This window comes from Amphiprion ocellaris, chromosome 7 (genome assembly GCF_022539595.1).
Source record: "Amphiprion ocellaris isolate individual 3 ecotype Okinawa chromosome 7, ASM2253959v1, whole genome shotgun sequence".
Taxonomy (NCBI): Eukaryota; Metazoa; Chordata; class Actinopteri; family Pomacentridae; genus Amphiprion; species Amphiprion ocellaris.
In genome coordinates this window covers 34262637-34275536 of record NC_072772.1, presented here as the reverse complement: position 1 = coordinate 34275536, position 12900 = coordinate 34262637, and the positions used below count along the sequence as shown (strand labels likewise).

At 42.7% G+C, this 12900-nt stretch overlaps 1 protein-coding gene across 1 annotated transcript; it reads left to right on the top strand.

The window, feature by feature from the left end:
* Positions 1 to 624: 624 nt before the first annotated feature.
* Positions 625 to 11880, top strand: LOC111579451 (protein FAM222B-like). Its single transcript, XM_023286752.2, has 3 exons — positions 625 to 769; positions 5252 to 5384; positions 6574 to 11880. Exons 2-3 carry the CDS (start codon positions 5303 to 5305, stop codon positions 8610 to 8612), a joined length of 2121 nt encoding a protein of 706 aa, XP_023142520.2. The 5' UTR covers positions 625 to 769; positions 5252 to 5302; the 3' UTR covers positions 8613 to 11880.
* The last annotated feature ends 1020 nt before the right edge of the window (positions 11881 to 12900 follow it).

Genomic DNA, 12900 nt, shown 5'->3' with positions numbered 1-12900 from the left:
CCATAGAGGAGAACGTCCCCTGTAGAAAGTTCAAGAGTATACCTACCGACAGCTGTAAAGTTGTCGGTAGGTACTCTTTTGGTGGAGATTTTGCATGTTTGTGGGAATCTTACATCTTTTTGTGGAGATTTTGTGTCTTTTTGTGGTATATTTACCTACTGAGACTAAGTGAGACTAAACTTAAAGACTGGAAGCAAGAAAGGAGAACCTTCCCTGTAGAAAGTTCAAGAGCATACCAACCGACAACTGTAAAGTTCTTTCTTGCTTCCAGCATTTAAATTTAGTCTTACTTAGAACATTCAGAACTGGAGACTTCGACGTCCTTGAAGTCCATAGAGGTGGGTCCATATTTATCATTATTTAATGGACTTTTTCCATCATTTCTGAGCCTCAGAACATTTTAGGAGGAAAAACACATCTGAGTTCTGGGGAAAACTAACACTAACATAACTTTAAAAAGCTGGAAAATTACCAAGTCAAATAGTGACAAAGCTGTTTTTTTTGTTGTTGTTGTTTTTAAAAAACAAAACAAAACAAAACAAAAACCTCATAACATCCAATTTGTTATGTATTGTGGGCAGGCGTTCACCGTCGATACCTACATGCAGAATCGGGGTCCTTTCTTTGCGCATGCCCGGCAGATGTTGCTGCCGTAACCAGACAGCAGCACGGAGCAGCAACACACCGGGGATGGTCTCTTCATTTTTTAATCGAAACCAACGTTGTATCTCCACAAAATGAAGCTTCCGTACTCCTAGATTCGCGAGGAGTAAGTATCATCCGGCCCGGTTGAACCTTGCGGCGGCGGCTTCCGTCAGTGAGGAGCTAAAGTTTGCTAACCAGCTGGCCTGCTCACCATCAGCACAAAGAAGCTCCTTATTTATTGTGGTGCTTCACTCGAGATAACCTCACTAAAACGGCGTCATTTCGTCTGTTTTGGTGCCCGTTAAAGAGGCCCGGTGGCCTTGCGGGGCGGCTCGGTTTCTGGAACAGTCCGGCTCCGTTTATTAAATCGATCCTGACGTTAGCTAGCTGTTTGGGACTACAGCAGATTAAGGCTGGATTGCTAGACAGATGGCTAACGTCACCTAGCTACAGGCTGTCTGTCTGAAAGTTCACCTTCCCCGCTCTAAGACGCTTTTTAATATATGTGTGTTTAAAGATGTGAGAGCGACGTCAGAGCTCCATGAAGTTAGCGTGGACTGTGTTTGAAAGGTCACATTATTGAGTGTGATTTAACGAGGATCTCTGCTTCCTTTCTCCTTCAAACTGTCACTCCTCTGCGTCCTGCTGAATTTATGCTCACATAAACACTAATCTAGGAAGCTGCAGGAAACCCAGTCGTGAAGATTGAACCTCTTTAAGGTCAGACTCAACTGTTTGAACAGTGGAAGTGAACAAGTGATGAATCACAGACTGTCTGCGAATGAATGATGAATCTGCAATTAGTGAATCACTGAAACATCCCAGCGTCCCTTCAGTGGAGGAAATGATTCAGTTAGTAAATTGGAAAGTCTGAGGATAGATATTACACAGTGCATCTGAGCCAGCGATGAGTTAAACTCTTATGTCAGTGATTTTACAAATTCATGACGACCTTATCAGACTCAACTTTAGCTGTCATTCTGACCATGTGATAAGAACACTTTCACAGGTCTGGGTTCGTAGTCTGACATTTAAAAATATAGATATAGATATGTATATACACTACCATTCAAAAGTTGGGTGTCACTCAGACAATTTCACACTTTTATCCATGTGCTATCATAATCGCACAAGGGTTTTCTAATCATCAATGAGCCTTTCAACACCATTAGCTAACACAATGTAGCATTAGAACACAGGAGTGATGGTTGCTGGAAATGTTCCTCTGTACCTCTATGGAGATATTCCATTAAAAATCAGCCGTTTCCAGCTACAATAGTCATTTACCACATTAACACTGGATTTATCATTCATTTATTGTTATCTTCATTGGAAAAAAAATGCTTTTCTTTCAAAAGTAAGGACATTTCTAAGTGACCAAACTTTTGAACGGTTGTGTGTGTGTGTGTGTGTGTGTGTGTGTGTGTGTGTGTGTGTGTGTGTGTGTGTGTGTGTGTGTGTGTGTGTGTGTGTGTGTGTGTATATATATATATATATATGTACACACATACATACAGTGGTGTAAACAAGTTTTCAGACACCTTTAAAATTCTACACAATCTCAAATGTTATTGTGAAATGTTTGTGGAAAAATCTTTGTTGTGTTTCAAAAGGTGTGGCTGCATTAGACAGACACAAACAAATATGAATGATATTTTTTTAGCGTTTACAAGAAAAACTAACAAAACTAAGTTCTACCAAAATGACCCAATACTCAAAGTTTCTTATTTTTGTGGAACCAATCAGTTTTAAATTTTTAATATTTTTTTAAGATTTGTTTAGTATTTTGGCTGTGATTGTACTGAAAGAAATTGCACTTGAAAACCTGAGAGTGATTCTTAAAGCAATATTTCACAAATGCATGGGGTGTCCGAAAACTTTTTTCCACTGCTGTATGTGTTTAATGAATGAGGATAAAGGGAAGAAGATGATGGTAGACATAAAGCTAAGGTAAACATGAAACTGAGATGAACATAAAGTTAAGATAAACAATAAATAAAACCTGTAGAGGCTAAGCCAATGCTTGAAGCCCCTGAGGTGCTTCACCAGGATTTAAAAAGTTAACGCACCTACAAACTTTACCGCACCTGATGAAGAGAGCCCAGACAAATGCTTGCGGTTCCAATAATCTGTGCTTTTATTGCTCCAAATAATTGTAGTTCAACAGTCTTTATCTAAAACAAACAATTCATTATTACTGGCTTCTTCGGCGGTCAAAACTGTTTTTCCTTCCGGGCGGAACATCTGCCCAGACAAAGCTCAGTTCCTATTTATAATATAAAGCACTCATTGGCTCCTACAAAACCTTTGTACAATATTACACGATGTCCAACAACAGCAGCAGCTTTAAGGTGATGAAGAGAAGCAGCAGCGTCGATGAGCTACAACAGTTACTGTGTGAAAGTCACTTTTGATATTGTCTCATGACGTAATTCTCCATCACATGTTTTAACAATACATATTGCGGATTTATGAAATTATGTTGCAAATCAAATCACAGAGTCTTTGAGAAAAATTGCAGTCAGATGTTTTTCTTAACCCTCATGTTGTCCTGCGGGTCAAGTTGACCCATTTCAAAGTTTGAAAATGTGGAGAAAAAAATACATTTTCACAGTGAAAACTTTCAACATTTTTGGGAAATTTTTGAATTTTTTTTGGTGGGGAAAAAAGAAGTGTTTTAAAAAAATATTTCTTTAAGAACATACAGAAAAAAAATCAACCAAAATCCAGTGAAGTTCACTGGATTTTGGTTGATTTTTTTTTTCTGAATGTTCTTAAAGAAAATATTAGAACTTTTACTGATACATATGTAATCACTTTAGATATTTTTTTAAGATTTTTTTTCGGAAGACTTTTATTCACTTTTTGAAAATATTTACAATTTTTATTTATTCTTCTTTTAAAAAAATTTCTTTCTTGCCAAATTTGGGGACTTTTTTAAAAAAAAAAAAAACTTCTAAGGGAAACTTTTAAGGAATTTTGGGAATTTTCTTCCTGAAGATTTTGCAATTTTTTAAATAAATTTGGGGAATTTTTTATTTTTTTTTTGCTGAATTTTTGGATTTTTTTTCAGACAAGGGAACAATATTTTTTTGGTACCCATAAGTGAGGACAGCAGGAGGGTTAAATCAGAAGCCTTAAGGAGACGAAAATCTACAGAAGGGCTAAAACAAATGATTATTTTCATTGTCCATTGATCAGCTGGCTACTTTGCTGATTAATTGTTTGTTCTATTTAAAATCTGAACCATTTGGGTAAAATGTCTAATTGTGATTTAATATAATTTTTGTAAAGTCAAGCTCCAGTTCATACTCGCTACTTTTAAAACATTTGTTGCAGCATTTCCACATGAGACGCCATCAAAAGCTGGATCGTCACACAAGAGGAGGTCGTGAATTTATAAAATTATTGTCACGACAGTTTTAGCCCTGGATTAGAGGGAGCCTTTGAGATTTACTAATTGCTTTATTTCAAATTTCACTTTGAAGACTAGTAACTGTTCAGTCATAACTCACTACACACAGCTGACTGGAAACATTTTCCTGTCGGCTAACTTAAAACTGGTGGTTTCTATAAACAGAGTCAGGAGCCATGACTGATCACAGAAACACTGAATTTTATAATGACAATCACAAACAAGTTATATTTAATGTTGATTATTCATGCTTGATTCTTAACTTTCCTGCTAAAGAGATCCAGGATGGTATTTGGACACTGGGTTGGTCACGGCTCAAACCAAATCACAGCTGTTTAAAGCAAAATACTAAACCGTCTCCAGTTACAGCCTCTTCAGTTGTGATGACTTACGTTACAGTAGACTGAAAGTCTGACTTTTGAGTAAAATAAGGCTTGCAACAGGAACTTTTCACTATTTCAACACATTTTACTGGTCATATGATTGAGGAGAAATTACACAAAACTTAGATTTTACATGTGGAAATGTGAATGTTGTGTCAGCTGGCAACCAGTGACTCTGTTTTCTAATTCCAAGTCTGACCAGTAAATACATTTTCTCATGGTTTCCTCACTATTTTGCAGATTCATCGCTGATTTTCAGACGACGATTCATTGTTTGTTCACTGCTGCTGATGAAATCCATACGTTTGATTTATTCTAGTGATCCACTCTTTATAATAAATTTCCAGATTTTGCTCCCATTATAAGCAGGAAGTCGACAAACCTGTTGGTCTTTCTGTATTAAATGTGTCTGGGTTCTAGCCCCGTGCTTCCTTTTTGATTTGGCTGCAGGTTTTATGACCTTATAAACATGTTCAGTTGAAGAAATTGAGCTTTTTCTGCTCTGCTGTTGGCTGGGCCTCCTGAGTTTGGAGAAGATGGCTGGTTGGCTTCCAGCTCGCCGTCATGCTGCGTGTATGCGCTGCTTTGTTGAAGGAGGAAGAAATAGAGGCTTTTTCCATCTGCGCTCTGCTGGCTGCAGTGTGTACACAGCCAGCTTTTACACAGCCATGATGTCACTTTATTACAAGCTGCCATTTGCAAAAGGTCAAGCTGAACTGGATGCAAAAATGGGTGATAGCAGAAGTCATTTCACACCACTGTAAGCGTCTGTCAGCGGCTGACTTGCACCTGCTCTGTTTGTCTCCAGTATGGTGAGGACTGGAGAAGGCGTCCCATGCTGCATTAGTGGAATAGTGACATGCTGGCCTGTCTGCCAGCATCAGGTGACCCAACCATCACACTTCTTTCCCGTACGCAGATGAACACTGGACTTCAGAAATGTGAGTGCTCTCCTCCAGCATGCTGCGCTTCTATTTCCTTTGAGTTAATGTATTAATGAGCATTAGGAATCAGGTTGTGTGTTGATCACGCAGTTTAATGCACACTTTGAGGTTTTCAGGATCATTAACCGTCATGTGCAAAGATTTATGTGAGTCCAAAGTGTTATTGTGCAACATTAGGTCATTATTACAGACCGTAGAAACCCTGCTGTAGAAAAGTACATGATGATGCTTCTTTGTAAAGAGTAAGTTACAGAAAAACAGTCAAAACTATTCAAATTTACACATATAGTCAAATTCCAAACTGCACAAATCATGTTCAAAGCTAAAAATAATGTTTTGCAACAAAATTTACAGAGATTGTTTAGGGATTGAGAAGTTCAAACTTCAAAATAAACAAAATCTGTGCGAACAGAAAAAGATCCTGTTTCATTCTGTGGGTTAAAACTCTGGAACAGTTTGGGGGAGGAGATAAAACAACGTCCCAACATGCAGCAGTTTAGAGATAATGTTTTTAAAGCATACAGAGATGAAGTGGGGGTGTGACAGTCACTGGGTGTGCACAGCTTACTGTTAATAATGACTGGTTTCTTTATTTATTTATTCATGCATATTATTAGTTGGGTCTTTTCTTTCTGTTGTGTTTTGCTGCTGTTAGGTCCTTTTGTATGAATGTAAACAGACATATCGGTGTATATTTATTCTAAATCATGTACATTATTATTATTGTCATTATTGTTGTTTATAAACGGTAGTATTTTGAAGAAGCAGAATGAATAGATTTGCAGTCATTATGTCAGGACAAGGGGTGGGATTAGATAAGCTTTGACTTCTTCTCACTCCTTTTTGAATCAATTATTCGTTTTTTTATATGTTGAAATGTTCAAAACAAACATTCAAAAACAAACAAAAAAAAGTCCACATCAGATGCCAGCTGCTTGCTCCTCTAATGCTCATTATTAATTACACCATGCATTTGTTGCCAAACATTGAAGGAGGAGATGTGAGGTTTTGTTGCCATGTTTGCTGCAATGACTGCAGGATTTGTGAGGCGTCTGCAGCAGATGGAGCTCCTGCTGAAGGACACACAGTCACACAGTGTAGCGTTACAGCACAGCTCAGTGTATTAGCTGGGAATTAATGTGAAATCCCAGTCAGTGCTGCTTGTCTGACGCTCTTCATCTTGCAGGGGAAACTACACAGAAGATGAGATCTGCCAGCTATCCAACCCCAGCAGAGTTGGATGCCTATGCTAAGAAAGTTGCCAACAACCCTTTGACCATCCAGATCTTCCCCAACAGTGTCAAAGTACCTCAAAGGAAGCACATTCGCCGCACAGTCAACGGGCTCGACACCTCCTCGTCCAGCCAGCGCCACAGTCCTTACCCCTCTCAGGTCAGCGCCAGTGGAGGCCTGCTGGCCGTCCTCCGTGCGCCCGTCAAAGGCGTCATCAAGCAGTCGGACGGTAGCCGCGCTCGACAGCTACACAAGGCAGTCATGAACCCTCACAGCGGGCCGTACGCCACTCAAAGCACTTTAAACCTTCCTCAGCCCGCTCCTCACCTGCAGGGCCCGCCTCAGCCTGCAGCCCAGAAGCAGGGAATGGTTCACCCACAGGCGCTACAGCAGCAGAGTATGACTCACCCAATGGCTTTACAGCAGCCTCATCCACAGGCTCTACAGCAAAGAAACATGGCTCATTCACAAGCTGTGCAGCGGCAGCAGAGCCTGTCACAGGTTCAGACCTCGCAACAGCAAAGATTGGCTCATCCACAAGGAGTCCAGAGGCAGCAGAGTCTGCCGCACAGCCAGGCTCTGCAACAGCAACAACAACAGCAACAACAACAGCAACAACAACAGCAACAACAACAGCAACAGCAGGGCCAGTCCTGCCCATCAGTCATACCACAGCAGCATCTTTCTCATCTGCAGACACTAAAGCATCAGACGGCTCCTCCACAAGCTTTACTCACACAACAAGGAGTGACTCAGGATCTGCGCCACCTACCTGATGGAGCTCAGCTTCCGAGCCTGCAGCACACCCAGGGGCTGGTGGGCTCCCAGAACCTCCCCCAGCCCGGAGCTGCAGGACCTCCTAACATGCCCAACAGCCTCCAGCAGCCTCCTCCTGGACCATACGGGCCCCGGAAGCTCCCTGACGCAGACGCTCCACCAAATGTAACTGTATCTACCTCCACCATCCCACTGTCCATGGCAGCCAGCCTGCATCAGAACCGGCCGGGTGACCTGAGCAGCATCGTGCACCAAATCAATCAGCTGTGCCAGGCTCGGGCCGGCATGGGCTCCACCTCCGTCTGTGAGGGCCAGATCGCTAACCCCAGCCCCATCAGCCGCAACCTGCTGATCAACGCCAGCTCCAGGGTGTCCTCTCACCACCCGGCTCTGGGCAACATGCCCGGCTGCCTCATGGTGGGACCCCCAGACAAGGCAACAGCTCAGACTCCCAGTGCTGCTCTCCATTCACAGCCCAGTGTTGCTGCTGCTAGCAGTATCCCTGCCTTTCACACAGACGCTGAGAAGGTCCAACTGCAGCAGCAGCAGCAGCAGCAGCTTCAGCACCATTTACATCAGCAGAAACAGCAGCAGCAGATACAGCAGCAGCAACATCTACAACAGCTACAGCAGCTGCAGCAGCAGCGCTCCTGGGCGCAGCATCAACTGGCCCACATGCAGCAGCCTCCTGAGGGGGCTCATCCCTGCAAGAACCCAAGAATGGAGCCTCCAGCTGAGTGCTCTTTCCCCTCACGAAACCTCAGTTATCCCCACAAGCTACCAAACACAGCACAGGGCTTTCCTCTGAAACATCCTGCAGAAAAACCACAGCCTTCGTCCCCTGTTAACTGCCCAGTAGGATCTATGCCTTACATTAATGGCCACTACATGCAGCCGCCGTGGAGCAGCATCCCAACCACAGCAGGTAACAATGGATCTGGCCCTCAGGACCTGCCGGTGGTCTTCCAGGGAGGGCAGGCTGCTGCCTCCACAGACCGCATCCCAGGGGCCAAGTACCGGCCAGGGAAGGAGGGTCCAGCTGGGCAGACTAAGCTGATGCCCACTGTGGATTTCTTAGGAGGGGACTTCCAGATGCCCAGCTTCCAGGAGCAGAACATGGATGTGATGGAGAAGATGCACAGGTCAGCCATGGGCCAAGTTCAGGAGCCCAGCAACAGTGGAGGCGTCCACACTCACCACCCAGGCTACCGCTAAAGTTCGCTCTTATCCCCATGTGCTGTGTTCTGCTACTTTCAACATACATGTTTAGTTCTTTAAGATCTTGCAAGTGATCAATTAGATTTTATTGCTTCAGAGCTCAGTTTGGAGGCCCACCAGGTTGGGATGTTTCAAAGTATTCCTCAGGTCTTAAGCCATGTCATACCTTTGTTGCAGATGAAGGGTTTTTTGAGATTGTTGTCCACTCTTTTCGTCACTGGCATGGATGTGCTGCTCTTTGTTCGTGTATATACGGTGTTCTGAAATGTTCGTTTGCAGCTGAGAGTGTGCTTGCCTTACGATTGTCACAGTGCTTTTCATGGGTTGACATGGAACAACTTCTATCGGCATTTGTGGCCTTACAACTGCCCAAAGGCAAGATTTAGGATGTCCTCGTGTAGTGTTTTGATTTGCAATTATTTATCATTTTCACAAGTTTGTGATCCATTTGAATAAGAAGGTTACATGTATATGCAATTAATACGACTGTTGATAAAGTTTTAGCCCCAGGAGCTCTTTCCCGTAGTTTGAGGCGTACACTTGTTCTTTCAGGAATACAAACAGGAGTTCTGAACTGCACCGTCGGGGGGTCTGGGTAGGTGTCGAGTTGTTCAAACACAGCGATCACTGTGGAGAATTGGGTTTGAGGTTAGAAATGAGATGAAGCCAGCACTAGCAAAAACAGAAACACTCTCCATTTCTGAGATTCACCTAGTTTTTAAGTGCCCTCTTGTGTGTAATATTTCAAGAGTTGTTTTTTGAGTAGTTATTTTATTAAGTTTTTTTTTCTTTTTTTCGTTGTATTACTGTAGATCGTCCTACTTGAATTGTAGAAACTTAATTTGAAATGTCATGCTTGGCAGAAGGAGCCGAAACTCCATTAGCCCTTACTTGTCTATAGCTAATGTGAAACAGAATAGCATCCCATTATTATTATTATTATTATTATTATTGTTATTATTATTACTAAAATGGTGTGTGTGTGTGTCGGTATGTGAAAAGCAAATTGATCACTTGCAAGCATGCAAGTAGTTCAGGTAATGCAAGCAGGGAAAAGATGCTGCGTTTCCCCTCCGACACATTTTATCACCACTTTACTACTGTAATGCAGCTGATGTGGTGTGGATGTTGTTCTGTGTGGCTTGTGGTGGGATGTTCATCTACTAATCACCGGCGTCGCCCCCCCACCGTGTTACCGTGTTGTATTTCCGCTCCCTATAAAGAAGCAGGACGGTTGTGCTTTGCTACATGTGTGTAGCTTGTCCTCCTCCTCTTGTCCTGGTTAATGTCTGGGCTCACGTTGCTCTTCTATCCTAAAGCCTTCTGGAAAAAGCCTTAAATGCCACAGTAGTTCTATTCTACCACTTTCTTTGCCAGGATCCCGACTAAAGTATGGCTTCATTGTGAGTATTTTTTTTTTCTTTTCCCTGAGCTGTTGTTTGTTTGAAACCTACTGTCATATCATTGGGCAGTGTGAAGATGCACAGGCAGCGGACTGGATGAGATTGCCTTAAATGGAATTATTAAGGTAACAATGCTACACCATGCCTGTTGGTAAATCACCATCCTACTGTCTCAAATGGATTTAAAATGATTTTAAGAGTAAGATATAGTATTTAGCAGAAGTAATAGGTATTTAGAACAGGGCTGTAGCAGTTATTTTAAGGTATTTAAACTGTGTTTTAGTTGTTCTACTTAATAAATAACCTGATATAGTTTCTTAATTTATTTTTTGGACCACTGCATCCTGAAGCCATAGGTGTTTTTCACATTAGGTGCCATAGGTGACGCAGACGGTGTAACCTGAGAGTCTGCGCTCGAAGGCAAATAGGAGGTTTGCATCCGTGCTTTAAGCAGAAAGTCTTTCACAGCAGCGAGCTTTTTCCCCTCTGAGTCGCCGTCGGAACACAGCGCAGGTCAAAAGGGAGAAAGAATCACGAGACGAGACGAAGAAAGACGGCTGAGATGCAAACCGTAGCTTTTCTGGAGTTCGGTCTTCATACTTGATGGCAGTTTATGTTTTTCCTGGCTCTCATTTTTGATGTGCCTGCCCCTTTAAGCTGCTATTGAATTTAATCTTAACACACACTAGTATGATTTGTGTGTATGCGTGTATGAATAGTAATGATGTGTGGGCTGTATTGGTGAAATATTTATTGATGGGCGCAGGGCGAAGCTTGCCACCAGTCAGATGCTGGTAAACGTGGCTGTTTGTTATAGCAGCCGTGTTTGGAGATTACATGATAACTGACCAGTATTCAAAGTGAGTTAGTCTGAAGACCTTCCGAGCCCGTTTGGCTTCCCGAGCGTTAAATGGCCTGAGTGAAAACACTAAATTATCAGAGCTGTCCTGTTAATGCTGAACTGCCTCGCTACAGCCCGACTCAGTCAGGTTCTACAGTTTCATATGAAGTGCCTCCACTGGGCTTAGTATGGAGAAATGTGTGAGTGGCTGTGTGGGTGTGTGTGTGTGTGTGTGTGTGTGTTTGTTAAGCTTGGGTACTTGCACACAGGTGTGCGCGCTGACAAAGGTGCACGAAGTTAATCTCTGATGGGGGACCAAGCTACTTAGTGTAACTACTGATACTGTGTCATGGACTGAAGTCCTGAAGTGTGCCACGACTCCTAGACACTGTCGGGATGTGTGAACTGTTTGCTGCTGACTCACTGACCAAAGTGACCAAGCGTCCCTCTCCGACCACCCGGCTAAAAGCCTCGGCAAGCTTGTTTTGGGAACTTGTGTTCTAACGGTAATAAGCAACAACCTGGTGACGTAAAGGAGAGCTGCTGTCCTCATTTGGACGGTTAAAGAAACTCTTGTGAAGTAAAGTGTAAAGATGTGAACCGAGCATAAAACAAATCTAGATTGAGAGGTTCCTGTCTGCACGTTACACCCCAGTTTTCTCCTCCAACCAAGATCCCGATGTGGTTCTAAACAAAAGCTTTGTTTTTTTAGTGCTGGCATCCCGTCGAACACAGTGTAAAATGTGATCTAGTTAAGCACATTGTAGCTCGTCATGTTCGCTGACTCAGATGGCAATACTTAGCGGGGCACAGGTATGCAACAGCTCTCTCTAGATTTCTTTTTCTCTGATTACTGTGACGGTCTCTGATCACCAGAGACGGTCGTGTTGTGAACGGTGGTGGAGGGGGGCTTACTTCTTCTACTTTGTGAAAATGTGATATTCCAGTTTTACCTAACCTTCAGGAATAAAATGTCTTGCACAAACATTCCCCCTAACCAAAATAAAGTTTGCAAACACAAGGCTTTTCAAGTGCCTGTCTTTGTTGTGTGGATATTAATGTAGATACAGGTGTATGTTATACTACTTCAGTTGGGTCAGAACCATCTCTCAACTACCACAGTGGGGGTGGAACTGGACTCAGATATTTCTGAGGCAAATTGGTAGGGAGCAGTTTGGTTTGTTTGATTTCTTGTATTTAAATTCACCCACAGGCTCCACCAGTCCAGCAGCAGCTCATCAACCTGTTTCCATGCACCAGTTAAACCTGCTGATAAAGTACACAGATCAGCCACAACAGTAAAACCACTGACAGGTGGAGTGAATAACACTGGCCATACTGGTGCTAAGTGGTGTTCTGCTGGAAAACTTTGGATTTTGGCATCCGTGCTGATGAGACTTAGACACCAAAATAAACCCAGAACAAACACACTCCATGCAAATAGAAATCCTAAATGTCACTGTTCTACCCCCGCACCCCACCACATCGCAAAAACAGCAAACAATCATTAACATCTTGGGGAACATGACAGTCACTCAAGATGTTGATTTGACCTCCAAACCTTCTAGACCCCATTCTGATCAGCAGGATGCAGTGGAACAAGTTTGATTCCCAGATGCCCCACTGCACAACCCAGAGAACCCAAAGGATCCCCTGCCAGCGTCCTGGTTCCAGACCCCATAGGACCCTGGGAGGTCCTCTGGTCCAGACCCCATAGGACCCTGGGAGGTCCTCTGGTCCAGACCCAATGGTTCACAGCATTTTTCATGACTAATGGGGAACCAACACAAGATTAGGCAGGTGGATTTAATGTGCCTAATTGATGAAGACTTCCTTGGGCGATATACTTTGGGCCTGTTCAAAGTTGGGAGACCTAAAGATGATCTATGATACTCTCAGATTTACATTGAAGTCAGTTCAAAATTGTTTTTGTAAATGGTTAAAAATTTGCCCAAAAAATGTCTTTAATAAATTGACTCATTGTCCAAAATGACAAAAGCTTCTTTAAAATTGATGTAAACTGGTCCAAAGTTTGCAAAAT